Raw genomic sequence first — 22,404 nt, 5'->3', positions numbered from 1 at the left:
TTCACTTTACCTCAGTGGTTAGGGATTCGGCTGGGGGAAGGTTTTGTGTGCATAAGTTTGTTTTTGGTTTTTTTTCCCATTAGTGGGCTGGCACATAGGAGCTAAGGATGTGTTTGTAATCTGTGTGCTTCAGTAAATACTAGTATATTGGAAGAAAAAGATAAGCTAACAAAGTATCTGACAAGTATTGATCTTATTGGAACTGTGTTTTTGTTTAATTGTTCAGATTAACTAAGATACTCCCTAGCTTGAATTTTTGGAGCTCAAAAGCAAACTTCTAGGCTTCTTTGGAAAAGATCAGTCAGAGAGCTAGGAGTGTGATACAGGATGTATCAGTTTTCAATTCAAGCAGTGACATAGGATTGACAACCACAGTTGTATGTAAATGATAATTTAAGTGAAAAATGGCATTCCAGTTTGTTACACACACAGGTTACCATCTTTTGATATGTTACTTTGTAAATATATTTAGCTACAGTGGAAGATTAAGCGGAAGGCAGTAATCATTGCTGACTTGAGTATCTCCAACGATGGACATTTCAATTTCTCAAGACAACTTGTTCAGATGTTCAGTCACTCTCACTGTGAAGAATTGTTTTCTCTTCTCTTTAACGTGTTTTCCTTGTTGCAACTTGTGACTGTTGACTCTTGTACTCTCACAGTGTACACCTGAGAAGAGTCTGTCACTGTCTTCTCTATGAGCTCCTTTTCTGTTGTGAAAGATGCAATTAGATCTCCTCTTGATCATCTCTCCTTTTCTGGGCAGAGCAAACCCAGTTCTATCAGCGTCTTATGTCAAACTCTCTGGTTGTGCAACTGTTTTAGTGATCCGTTGCTATTCCTGGCTTGTAGCTTTCTCTTATGTTGGGGTTCCCAGTCTTCCAGATTCAGCATGGAGTAGTCAGGAGTAATTGTTTCCTGCAGCCTGCTGGCTCATGCTGGGTAACTTTTGCTAAGGCAGTAATGCTATGTTTTATGTACATGCCAAAAACTGTTCTGCTGGATCCGGTGAAGTGCGACTGTTGACGAAGCGTTGGTCAGGAGCTGAGGCTGTGCCAATGATGAGATACCCAAAGATTCTCAGCTGTGATGCTGGGGCTGTTCAGTAGGGGATTGTGTGCTTGTCTGTCCTCGGGTAGTTTACTGCAACCTAAGACTGAGCAGGGAAAAGTACAGATGGTCTGTCACCTGGAAAGAATGGCCAGCACATGCATGGGGAGAAATCACAGATGTTCACTCCGGAGTCATCACATATAAAAGGGAAAATTACATGAATTATTGTAGCTCTTAGTGACTGAATGGCTAAGTATTGGGAATGCTACAGAAAAACAATAGGAAACTTTACTACTTCTCGGCTCTGTTTGTTCTTGGAAATGCTGGATATTAAATTAAAAATAAACCGAAGAAAACAAATATTTCACCTGGCTCTTATGTCACGTTAGCTTTATAAACCCTGCTAATGCCATCTTAATAGTATAGCAGCAGTATGTCTGAGAAGGAGAAATGTTACAGCAGACTTATTAAATTTCATGCTGGATTTTTTCAGGTCTGCTAGACATCTGGCTTCAAATGCCAAATCTTGTACTCTGTATAGGAAGGAACTATATTAGATTTCTGAAAGCTGGCTCACTACATGAAACATCTAAAATTGCCTGCTTTTCTTCTAAATTGTTTATATCAAAATTGCTTCATCTGAAAATTGCAACAACTCTTGACCTTGCAATGGGTGTATGCTCTTAACTGAGCATTTTCCTTCTGGCCTGCTTCTTGTACTCAACTTCGGCCAAAAAGATGTCAATTGAAAACTAACTTTAGTGAGCGAGCACTTTTTGTATGTTTCTCTTTTCTCTTGCCTGTGATAAACAATCCAATGGATTCCGACTGGTAGCTTTAACAGGCTGGATCGAGCTTTCAGGAGCCTCAATTGATTTTTCCTCCCAAGATGATTGCAGGTACCCAACTGCTTAGTTCTGGAGGCCCTGCTGCATTTAAGGGACTTGGAGGGCTTTGGAGGAGCAGAAATTAGGTAATATGAGTGTAAAGGACTAAATCTGTTTACTTAGATGTTGTAAAAGATCCTTTTGCTTGCAGTTTGACCGAATACAGTGATTGGGTATTTAACATCTATGGTTTTGTTTTACTCTTCTCTTGAAATAGAGAAAGCTTTCTAAATACCACTCTAATGCAGCTATTGAATATACAATTTGGTGAGCTTCAGTGGTGTGTGAGTAAAGGTGATTCTCTATACAACTACCAAAATGTCTGTGGAGAGGGAAGAGCAGAGAAAGAAATTAGGACATTAATGAATGACAACATTAGTGAACAAGGAATGGGAACATAGTGAATTAGTGATGCTTGTTAGATATGTTGGCTGAAGACTATTCAGATAATAATCCTTCCGCAAGCTTTGTGATTTAAATTAATTTTCTTCCTTCTGCTTTTCTCTTTTTTAAACTAATGATGAGCTATACCTTTCTTAAAGTGTTAGAAAAGAAGAGATTTTCTCACAGATTTCTTTGTAGAGCAAGATTTACTTATATGACTTCTGGAAATTTTTGCTGATATTAGGAAGAACTTGAGGGCTCAGCTTGGGGATGAAAAGACTGGCCTGCATGCACGTTGTCCTGGGACAGCCATCTTTGCATTACCTTTTGGATGTTCTTTTCCTCATTCTCCAGTTTTCTGCCCTGTTGTGTTGCTCATGTTTTAATTTGTTAAATCTGCAAATGCCTCTAAGGAAGTCTTTTTCCATTTTCATACAAAATGCGTTTGGACTTGACACATACATTTGGTTCATTGCCCTGAAACAAGGTTTCCATTAATGGCTGTGCTCTCTTTTCTACTCTATTAGCAATCTCATTTCCTAGTGTGCTTTATAAAAACATCAAGGTGAGAAACTGCCGAATCGTCTGTGTGAAAGCGTGCATGCCTGGGGTATGATGAGAGGAGCTAGAGGAGAGATTAGCAAATCTCCTTAATCTCCTGACTGATGTCAAGGTGTGAACCTGTTTATGAGTACAGACTGCCACATTATTTAGTCTGAGGGCTCGCTTCTGGAGGTGTTTTAACGATTACAACCACTGATGTGAAACCTGTGATAGCTATACAATAATGTACAGGCGACACCAGCACCCCTTAAAGTCTTTAATGGAAGTAAAAAAAAAAAGTGAAGCGCAAATGGAAAAAGGTCAGATGTAAAAAGCAGAACAAAATTACACAGTTCTGCAATTCTTGTTATTCATCTTAGTCTTTTAATGAACAAATATAAAAATGTGAAGTGTATAGGCCATAACCACCCATGACAGTTGGTGCTATGCTGATCTTTCACAGTCTTTCCCCCCCCACTTCAGCTGGAGCAAATCATGGTATCTGTGGGTGTTGTCACAGGTGTCAATGCTGGTCCCAGGAAGCATAACTCTTCTGGCCAGTGGTACTTCTCTGTTAAGTAGAGAACTACCCTTAATGCTATATATAGTACGCTCCCCTGCCCTGGACATCTAAAATGCACTTTTGATTTAAAACCTAACATTGGAGCTGGCTAACGATTTAAGAGCAGACTCTCCAAAAGATCTGGTGTAAATTGCTGTGCTGGTGAAATGAACTTTGTTCAGTGTTTCTGCTGATAGGAATTTTAAAAAGTAAAACAGGTGTCTCCTTAGACAAGAGGCATATTCCTTGGTTTCTTGTCTGTGTGTTTATATTGCTGACCAAATCATGCATTTCTCATTGGCTGTTTTTGGGTTTTTTTTTTTAATATGTCTCTAGAACATTTATCAGGATTTCACTCTCCTTTTTGCCATCAGCAGCATCCATTTGTTCTGTGTGCCTTTGTTTTCTGTTAATTCATTTATCTTCACTGAAGGAATTATCAGTCTCCAAACTACTGCGTTGTTTCAGGGTTTTTATTTAGTTTGATTTGGTGTCCTTGGGGTCAGTGGTGGCAGAAGAGTCAACATGTCCTTGAGATTTCCTGGAATTGAAAGAGAGGATCCTGATTTCTAAAATACTCACAGAACATGGTGCTTGCCTACTTCTGGTGATAAAGAATACAAAGGACAAGGATTTGATTTGTAAATCCCAGCTTGAGTAGCTGTAACTGAGCCTTCTCCTAGCATGTTTTTGTAGGCATTTATGCATTTATTTATTTGCATATTTCCAGGTACATGCTGGGCCTGTCAGCTGTTCCGGCAGTGATACAGTTTCTTGGATTCCTGTTTCTTCCCGAAAGTCCCCGCTGGCTCATTCAGAAAGGCCAGACTCAGAGAGCGCGGAGAATTCTGTCTCAAATGAGGGGCAACCAGGCAATCGATGAGGAGTACGACAGTATCAAAAACAACATTGAAGAAGAAGAAAAAGAAGTTGGAGCAGGTATGCTGAATGCTTGTTGGCCTCTCTGCCTATCAATGAGGAGATAAAAATCAGAAGGAATGTTGAAATCATAGCCTGTGGGAACTTGACATTTTGCTTTTTCTTGTCTATTTTGCTGTTGTCTGAAATATTTCATATACTGGTAGCTTCAAAAATGAACAGATGTTTCTATGATCCTACAGTTTTAAATTAGGTTCTGATTTCTTAAGTGAGGAAAAAGTAAAGTTGTGTAAGATTCTGAGTTTATACCACCTACGTGTATGTGTGAATTGCACTCAAAAAATTACGCAGTTTAAGAGTGCACATCTTGGAGATGGAAATAAATAACATAAAATTTGGTTTCCTTTCATCAGTGGAAAAGGCCAAACAGACATTAAGGAGGTCAGAAGGCATTTTACATGCCTGAATTATCCAGAGGCTGTATCCTGGCCTCCCACATTCTAGATAAGCAGCCTTTGGAAAGGTTTACAAAACTAGGCATGTAATACAGAGATTCTTCTTCAGTAAAGGCAGCTTCTGAAAGTCCTTTTGGTCTGCCCCCAAGAGAATATGGTATCTACATCAAAACTTCCTTTACCCTTTTGTATACTTGTGCCATAATTGCTCAAAACTTTATGTGTATACTTAGAAAGCAAGATTACCTTTCCATTGACTTTCTGTACTCTACATACTTTTCCTTTGTTTAGTGATGAAAGTGTTAATCTGGAAATCTTAAGTGAGGCTCTTAAATTAGACTCATCTTAATTCTTGCTTTCCTAAACATTGATAGGAAAACATTGTAACTTTTCAGAGCTGGTGGAAAGAAAAATGGAAATTATTTTGTGTCTGTGTAAATTGAGATTCAACATCTTATAATACCTGATTTCAGTGCCTCATTGAGTTTGGTTTTGAGCCTTACAATATATAATTAAATATATGGAAGAAGTTATTTGACACATACTAGTGAAGGAGTTTTCAAACTTTTCATCACTGATGTGAAGCAAGGCTGGATTTTTTTCTTCCATTATGTTTTTGAGGTTTTGGATACTTTTTTCCAGGTCTTTTTGGGGTGTAGGGTGGGAAATGGTGTTCATTGAAGCTGATTTGACAGAAAGCTGGAGTGGATATTTCTAGAACAGCTTGGATTTGAGAGTCCTTGTCGAGGTTCTTGATCCTAATTAGGGATTGGGCTGTTCAATTCTGTGGAAAGTGACTTAAGGTCTAGTATTAAAATTTTTATGCTTTGTAGAAATAAAAGGAGCAGGTGTTTCACCTATCCAGTCCCTTATTTTTAGTCACTGAGCTTATAGGTATGACCTTGTTTTGCCTCTCTTAGATCTTTCCTCATGCTGCTATTTCACTATTTGTAAACTCAATGTGGTGTTGTAAGACTGCAGTAGGACTAACTGCAGCTCAGTTTTTAAATCCATCCCCTGTGTGTTTGTGACTTGGACTGGCATCTAATGACAAGATTGTTGGCTTTCTGGGATGTGCAGGTCTTCTTGGTTTTCCCCACACACTCCCCCGAAAACTTACTATGTTCCTGGAGTTTAGTTAAATCAAGCACATCCTTGGGAGGAAGCTTGGTTACAGAGAATCAGTGTTTTCCACAGCTTCGGAGTTGTCACTAAAGGGCATTAAAAAAAATGAGGGTAGTTAAAAGTATATGCTGTCCCACTTGTTATAAATGCTGAGCAAATAGGCATTAGATAGTTATGGTCACTCTTGTTTTTCATTATAACTTGGTTATAATTGCACTTCATCCCATTTAACCCAAAGTCTTTGTTGTTACAAAAAAGGTATGTTGTATGTCAGCATCAAGACATACATTATTTTTGTTACCTTTCTGTGCCTTACAGGTGGTATTTACAAGTAGTGTTAAATTGTAATTACTTAATTTCTTGAGGAGTTGTCTGGATCCTCAGACAACTGGATTGGATTTGGGATGTGTAGTGCAAAAGCAACTTAGTGTTCATGGTTTCATTGCTAGGTCTTCAGGTATTGACAGCTTAAATGTGTGCTTCTGCAAAGGCTTTGCATTTCATTTTGCTATGTGTATTTTGGTTGGTTGGGTTGGTTTTTTTGATATGTTGTTGTAGTACTTTGTCTTCATTTCTCCTATTTGTGGCAGCCTGTTTTAAAACACTAACATCATTTGTCATTGCTATTAATAATTAGACATTGTGGATATCATTCCAGTTTTACAAAAAGCTTTAATGACCCTAAACTGACAGTGTGTGTACTTCAAGGAAAGATAACTTTGTAGATGGAAAATCATCCAGCTTGCTTTTAGGTAAAAGTGCCTTTCCTTTTCTGTCTTTTCCTTTCTTGAAAAGTAACAGGTGTTCTTTATCATTAATTGATACATGAGCATCTTTGCCAGTTTCTTAGGGCATACTTTGTTCTAAATTAAAATAAGCCTGTGTTTGACTTCTCTGCAAGGGAGTAACAGAATGTAACCCTAACATATTCTCCAGTCCCACACTAAAAACTGTTACTCCTTTTGTAACTGTTTCATCAACCATTCTTGTCATGGAAATAATGAATCACAGGGGAACTTCACCTGTGTTGTTAAAGCTACTTTCTTAAAAATTTGGGTTTAATGTCTGTCATAAAAGGAGAGAAGTTCATTGCATTTTCCACATGGTCATCAAGCAGCTTCTATCTTGGAAAAAATAAAAATGCCTTCAGCAGCAAACTTCTGTTTCAGAAGTCTTTTATACCAGTGTGGGATACCTGTTAAACAAATAATTCACATTTCTTTATCCTTTCCAATAAGTTCAGCCAAATCACTGTTGCTGATACTGGTTGGCAGCTTATATTTTAGCATTTTCAGCTTGGTATCAGGAAAAGGATGTATCTTTTTAACAAACACTTTCCCCATGATTAGTTATGCAAATGGCATTTTCCTGGCAGTCATGAATACTGCTTTTGCGTGCTCTGTTCTGTGCTCTCAGTGTGACTTTTGGTGTTGTAACCTTGCATTTTGAGAAGTGAAGGAGAGGGCATTGCATTTGGCAGTAACAAGTTGAATGGTTAAGTCCGGCTAATCATCAGCTATTAACATCATCCCTCTCTCAGATGATGGGGCTGTAGTGCAAAGGGGAGCTGGTGATAGGAAAATAAAGGGTAGAAGGACTGATAAGGAAGATGTTAGAAAGGAGAGAGCTCCCCAGGAATTGTGGAAACAGTAGCTTATAGGTGCAAAGTGGCCTTCCCCTGCACATATGCTGTGAATCTCACGGACTCCACAGTGCATGGTGCAGGCTCAGAAGTCTTAAGTGAGAGAAAAGGGGAGAGAATGGTGAGAAGGGATTTGCAACCAAGGGAAGGATCAAAGACGTTGTTGGGAGAGCATTCTGGGGTGACTCTTCCCAGTGAAACATGTCTGACTCTCACTGCTGCTGCATCGTAATTATTAGTGCGGTTAAGGCAGAAGTTCATGTTAGTTAAAAACAGGCAATCAAATCAGAGCAATGCAGGTAAGCGCTGGCACAGCCACTTAATACACAGGTGTAGATGAAGTAGCTTGTGCTCCTGAGTGAATTAGAGGGTGGGATTTGTGATGCTAATTCCAGAGCAAGCACTTCAGGATGAATTTAACGTGGTGATTTTGTGCATACTAATAACCTATCTAGCACATCATTTGTAAAAGGCTGCCAGCGTAGTGGTCATTTCAAACTGGAAAGAAATCATTGTAGCATCCAACATTCCAATGTTCAAAGCAAACGATTGAAAAGTACCAGTTTATAATGTCTTTCTGGGCGAAATCATCTGCAAACTGCATGGCTTTTCCTAACACCCTCTTGTAGCAATACTGAACTGTGATGTGCCAGGACGCGTGGTGTTTCACGTGAAATCAGTAGCAATGAGTATAGTACTAACTTAGTATCTTGATGAAATGAACATAATTTGCATTATGACTAGACATTTATTTTTCTGTAGATGAAGGATGTATAACCATGGATCATAATTACATGAGGAGAGCAGTGTAATCTCCCCCAGCCCTATTTATCCCACATTTATCTAACTTGTGAATTAGGATTGAGACTCTTGACCTTATCTGCTAGGCCTGTGGACCTTTGCATTTTATTATCTGTTCTTATCTGTGTAGATGTGTCATGTGATCATGAAGATGTCTCTTTTGCACGTTATGCTTAGTAATTCTGGCTGCATAAAACTACTGGAGCATGGAGACATGCCGCTTCTGTGAAATTCAGTGAGTGATTTTGAAAATTGCTCATTACACCGTAATATTGTTTAACCTAACATTCTGTGTCTGTACCAGAATGTTATGTAATGGGCACTGCTTCTAAATCAGACGTTTTCTTGTGCTTTTATTATTTTTAATACGTTTTTTGTAATAGCCTAGGGTATTTTTTTTGTGAGACCAAGAAAAATGTATCCATGCCACTCTTTCACTCTTGTAGGATAGACTCGCTTTACTTCTTTGCTGAATTTCCTATTGGATCAGTGAGTCAGTCTCCTTTTTTAGGTTTTGTATTTCCCTGTTGGAGATAAATGTGTTATGATATAAAGGTAAAATCACCTTCTTGCTACAAGGTTTTAGCCCATAAATTTACCCAACTAACTGTCAGTTAAAACAGGACATGATCGGGCAGGAGATCCTTCCTGGTTCCAGTGTTTTTCTATTTCTTGCACCTTTTCTTCTTAAGTAATATTTTAACTTGTTCGTATTCCTGGCTGTGGCTTTGGAACTGTTTGACATGGGTCTTTCTAGGAAGATACTGTAAGTTTGCAGTGTTTTCACTCTTAATCATAATTCTCCCCTTACTTAGAATCATAAAATCGTCTAGTTTGGAAAGGATCTTTAAGATCTTCTAGTCCAACCATCAACCTAACTGTTAAAAAACCATCGCTAAATTGTCACTAAGCACTATGTCAACCCATCTTTTAAATGTCTCCAGGGATGGTGCCTCAACTACTTCCCTGGGCAGCCCATTCCAATGCTTACTAACACTTTCAGTGTAAAAGTTTTTCCTAATATCCAACCTGGGACTTCTGGGAGTCCTTTTTATCTGAGGCTGTTGCCTGACATGCCTGGTATTCAGATGGATATAGACATGCTTATTATTATTGAACATCAGCTGGAATCTTATTTAATCAAACTTGGTAATACCATGATGCTCAGGTAGGGCTGTGCAGAACTCTGAATCATTCCACTTCCAGGCACTCAGGTCCTTATTTGAAGTTAATTCCTCTTTTATGATATCAAGTGGCTGTTGTTACCTGTAACCATGAAATTAGGTGGAAGTCTTCAGGGCAGAAGAAACAAAGGAGTATGGTAAGGGTTTGTTGAAGAAAACCCCAAATCTAATGTGGTTGTTAGTCATGTCAGCCTGAAATTCTTGCTTGTGGCAATGCCACATGCCAGGGTCAGTTCCTGGTGGGTTTTGCTTTGGATTTTGTGGGAAGTCCTTGATGGCCATTGATGGCAAATGCAAGAGATGCTTGAAAGGAATGTTTTAGTTTCATTCTTGTATTTTAACCATTTGACATGTTGAATTATTTCTTTGTCTGTTCCCTTAAGAACAAAAATTCTCCTGTATATGTCTGCATTGGAATTTGTTTTGAGTTGAACCCATTAAAAAAGCACTTCTCTGGATAATTTAAAATTCAAGCAATGCAGGCAAATAAAGCATGGAGACATTTGATCTTGAGAAAGTATACTAACTCAATTCAGTGTACGATCAGATAACAAGAAAAAGCCTTCTACAAAACTTGGCAAGGAATATTGAAAGTATGAATTACTGTATTAAACAATTGATAGAGATAAGAAGATTTTTGGCTCTCCTTTTATCCTTAAAGTCTTTTAAAAGGCTGACTTATTCTTGCAAGTATGACCTTTGAGAAATACAGTGTTTGAGAAATACATTATTGTTTTTATGCCTTTTATAGAAATATGATTGCTATATTTTAAAAATAATAGTTTGTTTCTGATATCTTAGAGCTCTGCTTATACCTTCAGTTTGGGTGCCTAATAAGTTTGGGAATGTTTGTATATTTTAGGAATCCTGGTGTTCACGTGTTTGCCTGGCAGGGTAACCTGGAGTTGGCCTTGCTTCAGTGGCTTATGACCAAAACCAATCCCTTAATCTTTCATCTTAATTTTCTATGTGCTGACATAAATTGAATGCTTATCTGGAAATGATGGTTAATTGCCTGTCTGAAGATCAGATTATTTTAGGTAGGTTGCTTCAGATGTATGTTTTGGAACAAACTCCTCTTTGCCTGAAGTCCAGACAGCTTTTGTATATGGCAGTCCTAAAGGGCAGGAAAAAGCAAAAGTCTGTAAAACCTCATATAAGTATAGGGAAGCACCATGAGGCAAGAGGGTTATCTTTGGTTTTGTTTCTTTTCCCAACTTCAGATTCACTATGAATTTTCTGGAAGTAAAATTATCTTTCCATTGACTGTGTTATTAGCTTTATATTAGTTCACGGCTTCTGAAGCCTACAAAAAATTCAAGCTACAAGTCTTGAAAATAAAAGAAAATTAAAAAGACGTCATCTCTTATCAGTTCAAAAATAAATTTGGGTGTAATGATTTTGTTTCAAGCCAAATGACATTATTAACAGATTGAAGCTTAGTTGTCTGACATTCAGGTAGTATTAACTGGTGCTCTTTGTCTGAGGTTGCTTGTGGGACTACATGTCTGGAAACAGTATAACAGTATTGGACTCCACTCCAATACTAGTGCATCACTGAACATTCAGCTGCTCCTTGTGCTTTGTTTAGGAACGGGTATCTGTTTCGTGAAAACGCATGTTTCAGAGCGGGGGAAAAAACACTTGAAGGATAAGACTAGTGATTGACATCCTTTCCTGAGAGAATGTTGTTCGTTCTTCCTGACTGAAGGAGAGGCTGTCAGTAGGGATAGCGTGTTTTATTGCAATCATGTCCAGGGGAATAGGAATTTATAACTTGTGCTTCAAAAACAAATTTCCACCCCACCCCCTGCAAATTTAACTAGAATAGTTTATTTTTCTGTCTTAATATGAACAGCCAAAATTAGGCATTTTTGGCTAGTTGTTCAGGTGTTATCATTCTCTCTGTTTCAAGTTTTATTATCTGTTAGGGCTAGCTATTGTACTTTAACTTTATAGAAAAGTATCTTTTTTCCTTTAACACAGAAGCTATTTTGTTTTTGTGTTTAAACAAGATAGTCCAACTGAATTAACTTCTAGAAACTGATCTAGTTCATCAGCTTCTGCCTCCAATTTCTATGCCTTCTAGGCATGAACTTCAGGTCTAGAAAGCGGTAAGATGGAGACATTTCTTGGATTTTCTACAAGTAGTGCTTAGCTGTATAACTTGGCCTTTTAATAAAAATCTACTGTATGGTAGCATAAACTTTAAGCAGCATTTGTAAGTGTATTAATTTACAATAGTTCCTTCCCAATTAGTCTAGGAGAAAAACTCAAAACCAGTGGAGCATGTGGTGAGATTTTAGGAAAGCTTGACTAAAGATTCCTGGCAGAAGTGAACTTGACAGACTTGGGGGGAATATCCTTAGTCAACAAAAAGAAAAATGGATGGGCATAACGCGAGTAATAGTAAAGGAGTGGTTCTTGCCTTGTTGGAAGGGAGAAACCTATTCTGAAAAGTAATAAGACGTATTCCTTACTCATTACAGCAATGGGAGAGAAAACAAGGGAGACACTGTCTGTAACACACAGGGTTTGTAACGCAGAGAAGGGAGCCCGGGGGAGTGAGTTGGACCATAGAAAGATAAGCCCATGCTGGTAAAAGGTGGTTGTGGGATTGTGATGCTGGGATAAGAATGAGAAGTGCAGAATGCGTCTGGTGAAAGAAAAGCCCCCCTTAGCTGAGGCTTAGAGGCACCTGGCAGCAGGCCAGCCTTGCCAGCGATGGTGCTGCCATAACCTCTTCCAACCTGCAGCTCCAGGACCTGCTCCTGCCCTCCTGCTCGCCAGGCTCCTGCCTCTTTGGTCTCGATGGACCAAACGAAGACTCCGAGTCTCAGAGTCACTGTCCTGAAGAGCAGGTTCTGTTTGAGGTGGGATGCCTGGAGCCCGGTAGCTTGGTTGTGTTAGAAATGGGAAATATCATTTTGAATTTCCTGCGTACTCTTGTGTGAGAGGTGGGCACACACTGCCTTCACGGCAGAATTTGCTCTTTGGGCCTTTGGTTTTTTTTCTAATATGGTTACACTGATGTACTTGTTTCTCATCTGAAATTATGGATCTACTTTTTTCATTTATGTATATTCTTATGAAGTAATAAAATGATGGCGCCTCTAGAGCTGCTAATGATATCCAAGAGCTCAGTTAATAAAAAAAAAAAGAAGGAAAAAAAAGGCCTGGTTCTTCATCATTTCCCTGCTGGATCCAGCATCTGCGCTGAATACACAGTTCTAAGCCGAATGCTCCCACTTGAGCTGCCTGTTTACATGCAGCAGGGATTCAGACAAAATAGAGAGTGTTGTGTGAAAATGTTAATGGGCATAGGGGGAATTTTTTTTTAGACTGCTGAGGAATAATTATAACACTTCACTAAGCTTAGTAATACGATTCATTATTTAGGTCTTAAAGCAGGTTCTGTGGCAGAAGTTGGAGATAATCTTGCAGCTTCTTTGCTCTCTGACCTTGTGAAGATGAGTGGAAACTCTAAAATGGATTTAAGGATTTTAATAACAATATTTATATGTAAATGCCACAGACAAGTAGCTGAGTAAACTTTACCTATTGATCCCATTGCAGTCTTTTCAGCGTAATTATTAAAATTAAAAAAGGTGTTGTTTTGGTTTGCTTTTTTTAATTAATACTGCTTTGCAGTGTTGTAGAACCCCGTCAGTGCGGAGCTGACTCTGCCTCTGCTGCCTCCTTGGTGACAGCTTTGCACAAGGGCAAAACTTGATCCACCCACCAGATGTTAGTTGTTCTTCAACAGCAATAGTTTTCCTTTGGCTCTGTGGTCAGGTGAATACAGTGTTTACACAGCCTGTTTAAACTGAAGTACTTTGTTAATGGGAATAAAAAGGGTTTGAAACAGTGTTTGCACTTGTTTCTTTTACATAAGGCCATATTCCACTCCTGCAATCTAGTCAGGCTTTATTTTTTCTGGAGACCATCACCAAGATATTGTCTGCCTGAGTTTCTTCCAATGCTCATCTGTTTCTCTTGCCTTTTAAAATAACAGCATTGGGGTTTTTTGATCTTTTCTGTTTTCAAGACACTTTATTCTTCTAACGAACCTGAAGGGTTTGTTTCAGAATAAGCAGCTATCCTTGCGTGCCTCTCGATAGTTAATCCACAGTATTCATGCACTGAGCATTTCAGTAAATCTTGTCAACCAATGTGAAGCCTATCACAATTGGCATGCTGCCATGGGTGGATTGTGTTTTGTTTGACTGAAGATGGATTTGGGAAAAAAAAAAAAAGGAGAGGGTAGTTTAATAAAGTTTGCTGCTGAGCATGTTGCTGCTGTGACTCCCAAACTATCCATTTCAAATGCTCCCTTACACAAATATTCTTGAGCTTTCCCTAAGCTGAGAAAGCAAATTTTGGGGTTTTCTTCCTTTTGAAAATAAATGAAAAATAGTGTAGTGCTGTCATGTTGAATATTTGACCAGAATATGTACTTAGAGCTAGCACTTTTATCCAAGAGATAAGAAACAGGTTCTTTCTTCACATTAATTCTGTTTGACCATAGAAGGGTGAGCACCACCTTTTCCTTTTATCATCTGAATGATTGTGTCTGTTGTCTTACACTTTTCCTGTGGTGTTTCTGCAAGTGAAGTACTTTCTAGAAAGTTTACGATACTATTTTGTATTCCAAAATATTATTGGTCTCCTGGAAAATGTCCATGTAGATTAGAGGGGGTTTATATGGTTGAAGCGTGTGTGTGTGAGATAACTAATGCTGCATGAATAATTCACAATGAATAATTTATCTAATTAATTTAGACTTTCTTTCTGCTTGTCAGTTGTCTGTGGGGAAACTGCAGTTTCCTTAGACATATTTGTTTTGGAAGTGTTAAAGTGCTTTGGAATTTTTCTATGTGAAGCTGTAACAAGTGCATTGTGAACTTGAAATTTTTAGCACAAACTCTTTGGAAACTGTGGCTTTCACAAATATTAAACAGTATTTCAATCACATTCTAGACATATCTTTACAAATAAAGCTCTGAATTCAGCTGAATAGGCTGAATTAACAAAATAAGAACATTTCAAACGAATCAGTAAGACGGGCCCTGTCTACCTCTGTTTTCAGGTATCTCTTTTGCTAAAAAAACCCAAACCAAATTCCCCCAACAAACAAAGAAAAAAAAACCCGCCAACAGTTCCTTCGCCAAAAGCCACTTGTCATTTTTAGCACTTTTTCCTACTGCAGGAAACCACTATTCTGTTAAAGGTCTTTTTCTTATGAGGAAAGGATCACTCCACTGTTCTATTAGTGGTCAATTTGTACATGGCTTTTTGTCTGTGGGCGTTCAGAGGTAAATACTCATGGTATGGATAATGGTGGCTTTGAACTTTTTTTTTCCCGATTCTGCACATACTTGAATATTTCTGTTTCTGTTGAATAATAAAGAATGTTTTCAAAACCAGTATAGCTCAGTGTCTATGGATAATCAAATATTTACCAAAAGTCATATGGATCTAGTCAAAGTAAGTTATCTCACAATGCAGCCATGGTGATCTATGAATGAAGAAATAATTTTTTCTCCAGTATTATGAGTTACGTTTACAATTATTTTGTAATTAAAGATGATGAGGGCTTAAAAAAATCTCTCCTTTCCCCTGCCATACTTAGTAAGCATCCAAATACCCCCTTAAAGAGTTGACTTCAGGCCAATATTTGGTGTCGGCAAACCTAGCACGTTGTTATTTTTCCCCTCTTTGGTTGCAAGGAGCTTGTAGAATTGCTAAGAAATTGCCCAGAGTCAAAGTTGCTGTATTGCTTGTAACTGCTTAAATATGTTTAATTGAACATGCTGCATTTTTATTCTGTCCTTTTACAGTGAAATGATGGTTTTATCATAGGTTACGGAACAAGCATCTTTGCTGTGACACGATAGCCTTGCTCGGCTGGCCAGCCTGCAGTGGTGGGCAGGGGCTGGTTGAAAGCCCACTGGCATTCACAGGGTGTCTGTGTGCCTAAACCCATGCAAATTGGGAAGTTGGGAAGTGAGGACTTCCAGGCACTTATTTGCCTTGTAGAACAGTATTTTAGGGCAGAAAGTGTAGTGCTAAAACTGCATGAATATATTTGGTTTTTTATCAGCACTGAACATCTTTAATTTTTATGTGCTTTCTTGTTGGCATCAGTGGCTATAAAGAGAACAGAAATACCATTTTTTTCAGTGTGTTTTGACCTGTTTGCCATCACTTATTGAACAGGTTAACGTTTAATTGCAAATATTTGATAAAATGCTATATGACTGCTCAAAACATTAAATTACTATTGAAGCAAAGGTTAACAACTAAAGTATACTTGAAATTGGATCAATTTAAAGCATAAATAATTTTCAAGTAATTCTGCTCTTTTGTGATTCCATAGAGTAGATTGCATTAGTTTCATTTAAATATAGATGTTGTATAAATATCTTATATAACACAAAATGCATGTGATTTTCATTGTAGCTGAGGTGGATGTAGCTCACTTAAGAGAGTGCAAGTATGGGTATATAAATGAATAAATTATACCTTCTGTGGTGTATGATATAGAAAGTAGATGATTGGCTCTCAGCCAGGAGATTTCCTTTTTAGTAAAAGCAAACATACGTTTCTATGGCAATAAAAGGAAATTTAAAATGTAGGTGGTTCTCACTGTTACTAGTCTAAAATAGAGGTGGCAGTTGCAGAATAGTTCATTTCATAACCAAAGGAAAACAAGATTTTATTAAAGAAAAATGCACCTATATCACCCCATATCTAATTTTTAAATTTTTTAATTGTAAGCTCTTTCTGATATTTATTTTTCCCTCCTTTAATATCTCCTTCTTGCTTTTCACTGTGTATAGCAAAATTCAGAGTCTGCATATAAATGCTATACAAATCTTCTGTTATTATCAAGTAGATTTAAACTTTAATGGTGATTTGTATTACATTTGCATCTTTCATATTTGTCAAAACTTTAAATTTTTAATACTTTAAGTGATGATCATTTGTAGTAGTACGCAGAGACAAGAGGCACGAGTGTCTTGGAAGATAAATTAAAGTGGTATTTACAAAAGAACACCAGATTGGTAGGGTGGGTAGGGGATAACAGGTTGTAAATAAATAGGGTTGAATATAGTGAGGAGTGTTTATCCTACTCTAATTACAGTGCAGTATAACAATGGAAGGGGTCTGAGACACCATTTCATCTCTAGATTGGATTGTTTGGATTTCACAGCCCTTTCAAGCACATTCCCAGAAGAGTGATCCGTTATAGAATACCCAAATACCACCTATTTGTGAGTGAGTGGCCTCAAATTAATCATCCTGCTCCTAGCTGTCATACTTGGTATCCTTCAAGCTGGTTACTTTATTTAGTCTCCAAGTCTTCCCAAAATCAGTAGGATAGACTATAGCAGCCTGATGAATCAATATCTGTGGGGTTTTGTGTTTTGGGGTTTTGTGGGTTTTGTTTTGTTTTGGTTTTGGTTTTGTTGGTTTTTTTGGGGGTTTTTTTGTTGTTTGTTTGTTTGTTTTTAAGAGGGTATGGACAGCCTATTTCATATATAAGATGATATTTTGCAGTCAAAATTTGCTGTTATTTAAGCTTAGTGTGTGCATATGTAAAAATCAAATAGTATTTTTTGGTCACTCATACACTTTGATTTGTAATGCCATACCCTGACGGAGACAGAGCTTGGCAGGTACCTTAAGTGTTTATGTTCATCTGGCAGGATGGGAATGTGTGGTGCCAATCCAAGGTTGAAACTGCATCTTTCTGTTGATCTTAATGTCAGATTTCATGAAATCTTCTTTTGCAACAACAGTCAAGATTTTCTTAAAGTTATAATCTGAGAATATTTAATGTGGAAAATATCAACATAAATTTGCAGAGATTCTGGTATTATCTGTGAGATGCACACTCATTTCCCCCGTTGTAGTGGATGCTCACTTGGTTGTCCTTGGTAATTCAGATAATCAGTGCAACTACTCAGCTTCAACAACAGTGGGTGAAATACCACGAAAAGGCGTATGTTCTGTGGAGCTGACTGCTGTTTGTGGTGCTGGGATGGTGGGTTTGAGTGCTGCAGTTCCCATCCAGCAGGAAGAGTTGAGGCCTAAAGAAAGGGTATTGGGTATCTGAGCTGCCAGGAGCCAATGAAGCTGTTGGTGCTGAATGCTTTATTAGGGAAAAACTGCCCCGTTTTATATGATATAAATCTGTGTATAAACGTATTAAATTATGGCTAATGCATAATGCTGTAAGCCTGGAAATAATATATGTACTCCAGGGCTGCATAATGATAATGTTTTGATTTTAAATATTTCTTGACATGCTGTATTAGATATAAATCCTTGAAATAAACAGACACATTTTTAAATGTAGCTTAATTTATTCTGTATTTGAATGGAACTGTAGCATGACCCAGCAGCATTACAGAGGAGGTAGAATTTATTTTTTTGTTATTTAGTTATTTTGAGGCAAATGATTTGTATTTTACAAATTTGAGAAGTCACGGCTTAGTTTAGCATTCTGTTCTCATCTGAGAAACATTCCCTACCATCTGCAGCCAGTCGTCTGTTGTGCTGTGTGAGCCTGGCTCCAAATACAAAATATCAGCTGGTCTCTATAGTGCTGTCTTTGAAAATCCCCACTAAATGTGACTGATGGAGGTCAAGATATTCTCTGTTCAGGTGAAGGCAGATCCATTAAAAATGTGAATTCTGGAAAACATTAACAGGTCTTTCATGGATGTAGCTGCATTTTACTGGACTGTGCAATTTATAATGGGTATGTTAGGAGATACTGTGTCACAAAATACTTAAAAATAAGGGCTTCTAATATGCTTTGAGTTTATTTTTTTTCTTATCTACTGAACTGATTTTCAAAATCAACTGAGAGTTATTTTGAAATGTAGTTTTAATAAGCTTGCACTCTTCTGCTGTGCTGATAAACTTCTGTTCCTTTCTTCTCTGACTCCAGTAGAAAGAAGTTAACATGCAAAACCTGTGACATGCTTTTTCCCACCTTGTATTTCGGAAGGTCATAAATCTGAAGAGCTACCTTCAATTTTAGCTCAGCGTTTTAAAGCAGTTTTCTTTTATCATGATTTGGATCATTTCAAACAATCCTCTTTTCCTCCTGGGGTTCTTCTTAAATGTATTAATTTAATTTGGTGATAAAATTTCCCCTCTACGGTATAATATGCTTGCAAATTTGAATATTGTTTTATGCTGATATTAGTATTAGACCTATTTGTTTGCTTACATTTCGTAATAATGATATTGAGACATTAATGTTATATTAGACAAAATTTGTGAGTCCTAATTGTAAGACATAACCATTGAGAACTACCAATCAATGTTGTAAATCCTAACCAATATCTTGCTCAAAAGTGTAGTATTTTGTTGCTATGGTGATGAGCACAGTAGGTTTTTTCAGGGTTTCTTTACAGCAGCTTATAATAGTTGAAATGGCTACATTTGAGTTCCATTGAGAATATAAACCTTGAATGACGTATAAACTGTTTTTACAATATAAGTTGCCATTAGGGCCTGAGTTGTAGTATGCATTATATCCAAATTTTACTTGTACAATAAACTTGGATTTAACACTTAAATTAGTTCAAGAAGATTTGAAATGTACTTGTTCAACTGGAAAAAATTTTGCAAGTGATTTACTTGAAGGATTTGATTACATGAGGTGTAAACTTTTTTTGTCTTTAGAGATAGTCTGCATGGGTTTTTTTCAGTGACTCATTTTTCAGTGTAGATGGAGCAGAGAACAGAAAACCTGTAAGAGCTGTATATGTTTTTTCCCTGTTTGTTATATTGCTTACTAAAACCATGCAAGAACATCTATTACTACAGTAACTGAAGCTATCCTGTGATAATACATCAGCAAACTTCTTACGTGCTTGGTAAAGTAACTTGTAATTGTGGGCTAGTAGTGATCCTGAAAACAAGAAAATGTTGCCTTTTCTTCTTTTTTAGAAAAAAAGCATTTATTATAGAACTGCAAAAATTGCACTGTGTCCAAGCACAGCATGGAGCCAAACTCCTTAAAAGCTCCAGCAAACCACTTCTATTTTCCTCTATTTGAAGTGTTTTGGACAGGGCGTGTATGAAACAGGCTGGAAATAAAGGTTTCAGTTCCTCTGACAACTCTTCCACTACCGAGATTCCAGGTACTGGGTAACCTATAGGTAGTGGTCCTTACACAGCTTCATTGATGAGAAGCCAAGGTCCACCTGCTGTTTTACATAACAAATAGTTGAGGTAGCATGATTTAATTTCTGGTAGAACTGAGAACAGACCCAAGGTATTAAGAGCTTTGCCTGCAGCACCTTTCTGAGACACAGTGTCATTCACATACTGTACATGTCACTTATGAAATGTACTTACATCATTTACCACTCACTGTTAAACAGCATCTTCTAGTGGTAATAAATCTGCTGCTAGATGACTATTCTGGTCTCATTTGCTAAAGATAATGTATGGACTCAAGTGACTGAAGGCAGATAGTTGCTCAATTTTTTTGACAAAATGTGACTGAAGGCAGATAGTTGCTCAATTTTTTTAATTGACAAAATGGATGTGTTGGTAACACTAAAAGAGCATTTGGCAGTAATATTTGAAGGATATGCAGAAGTGAAGAGAAGCGTTCACACGTTTATGGAAGTGAAAGAATTAAATTGCTTGTAGTTCTGCTTACATGTTTGTTCATGTAGTCCTATTCACCCAGTCTTGATTCATCAGCAGCCAACGGCAAGTGTCTAGGAAAGAGTAGAAGACCCTGAGCACATATGATGTTTTACCAAAGTACTCTTCCAGTTTGGCATGATTTTGGATTTATCATCCATGAAATTACCTGCTCTCCCCATCCACACTTTTAGTACATTCTGTGTGTTTAAGCTTTAGCTATAGATCAAGTACAGCATGGAACATAGTGGTGGATTTAATTCTGTAATTTTTTTAATCTGAGGTTTTTTTCAGCTTTTCAGGAGATGTTCTTATGCATTTAGATGTGATTTTTTTTTTTTAAGGTAACAACTAAATGTTCCAAGAGTTTACAGCAACTAATTCAGTTTTTTCAAACTATTTTTTGTAGGATTTTCCTCCTGTTAACAAAATTCTTTAGTCTTTTTCAGGAAAGGTATTTGTTGTTTTGCAGTCTGATTAGGAGATGCCCTTATATAAAAAGTATACACCTCTTGATTTCTGAATAACTATATTTTCAAAATCCTTAATGCAATGAAGTCCTACTAATCCCACTTTACAGAGGGAGAACAGGCAAGGGCTTTGCACTAAAGGAAGTTTCCAAGGGTTGTGTGAGGGATGCAGGTCCCACAACTACCCCGGCAACACTAAACCGTCCTCAGAATTTTATGTTAAAATACATGAGATACATGAGCGTGTATATATATGCACCTTAAGGGGAGGGTGGAGGATGTGTGCCAGCCGCAGGTGGAAGCTCTTCAGAAGCTCCAGGCTTCTTCAGAAGCTGGCACAATACTGACACTCTGGTCAAATGTACCCAACTGGGTACTGCAAAACCAAGCAAGTCTTAAGCCTGTTATTCCTTGATTTAAGCACATTGGTCCTTGAATAGAGTCCCACTTGATTCAGGATGATGTTCTCTTGTATATCCTTGTTGGTCTGCGTAATTTCTGTGCAGGTGAAACAACAACAAATTATCACTGACTTGTGATGGGATCCTAGATGCCTGTGAGGAGGATTTCTCTGTGGCCTGTAGGTCTCACAACGGGGGCTGTCACAGGCATCTGCCTTGGCTGGTGTTGCTGTTGTGTTCGAAGCCTGGTGTTTGAGTCATGCTCTGTCACCAGCTTAGGGTGCTCTAATTCTTAAGTGTTTGGAAACCCAACACCATCAGTGGAGCCTGTTCCTGTGCTCTCCTTATGCGTGCTGAACTGCTGTGCACAGACACAGTAACACTCTTACAGTCTCTTTAAAAATTAATACCAAGCAATACAAAGAAAAAACTTAAGAAATGAATGCCAGAAATTGCATTAGATATCTAACTAGGTAAATGCATTCCCAAAGACAGATGCAGACAGCCAATCCACATGCACATCTTGACTGATTCTAAGGTGAAACATACGTTTGTATGAAAAGCTTTCTAGCCAAAACTGGACTCAGAAATTAATCCCCGATGCATGTCTGAAGTACAGACCTCCTGAATGATGCGCTCTGGGGAACGCTTGTTGTTCTATGGCTTTTAGTTGGTTCATATTTTCTTCATTTCTTTAACCTGTTTTTATTACTTCTTGAGATCTACTGTTGTCTTTTGATTTCTTTAATTCTTGTGGTGCTTTATAGGGATAGGTACTTCTTGTTTCTTCTACCGTTTCAATAACAATAGCTAATGAATTGGTATCTACAAGGAATGCTTAGGAAAAATTGAACTGAGACTCTGTGCTCACAGCTGCAGCTTTTGCTGTACTTCAGGGAAATCAGAACTTGAAATTTTGCCCATGCTTACTTTTGGTCTATATCTGTCATGTCAGCCTGCCTTAACTGAGTTTTCTTTTCTTTTATAGCTTATTTACTAAGGATGTCAAATCCAGAAGGATACAGAGTCTTGTGCATTAGTCCTTGGAAACAATGTCCTAAACTTTGCCTATGTGTTAGCTGGAAGTAGTGATCGCCTCTGAGGTCAGGATGGGTGATATTCTCTGTGATGGCATTATGCCATCAGGTAACATTTTCAGTAAAGCAATTTCCATTTAGCTTAGTGCATAATTTTTTGAATGGGTGACATAGTGGTGCGTCTCAGCAGTATCCTACCCCAATGGGGGTAGGGATACTTTCAAAGGGTCAGTCTGAGCACTTTGCATGCCCTATGACAGTGGAATGAAAACCAAACTTGGGCTTGTAAAAGCCACAGCTG

At 37.8% G+C, this 22,404-nt stretch overlaps 1 protein-coding gene across 2 annotated transcripts in view; it reads left to right on the top strand.

The window, feature by feature from the left end:
* Window positions 1-22,404, top strand: part of SLC2A13 (solute carrier family 2 (facilitated glucose transporter), member 13) — a 155,410-nt gene that overhangs the window by 28,728 nt on the left and 104,278 nt on the right. For both annotated transcript variants that reach the window (XM_014963998.1, XM_014963997.1), the window contains exon 3: window positions 4,160-4,368. In XM_014963998.1, the coding sequence (XP_014819484.1) occupies window positions 4,160-4,368 (209 nt within the window). The remainder of the gene's footprint in view (window positions 1-4,159; window positions 4,369-22,404) is intronic.

Source organism: Calidris pugnax, unplaced genomic scaffold (genome assembly GCF_001431845.1).
Source record: "Calidris pugnax isolate Ruff unplaced genomic scaffold, ASM143184v1 scaffold44, whole genome shotgun sequence".
In the NCBI taxonomy this organism is placed as follows: Eukaryota; Metazoa; Chordata; class Aves; order Charadriiformes; family Scolopacidae; genus Calidris; species Calidris pugnax.
The sequence above is the reverse complement of the archived record's forward strand: the minus strand, read 5'-3'. Positions and strand labels throughout refer to the sequence as shown.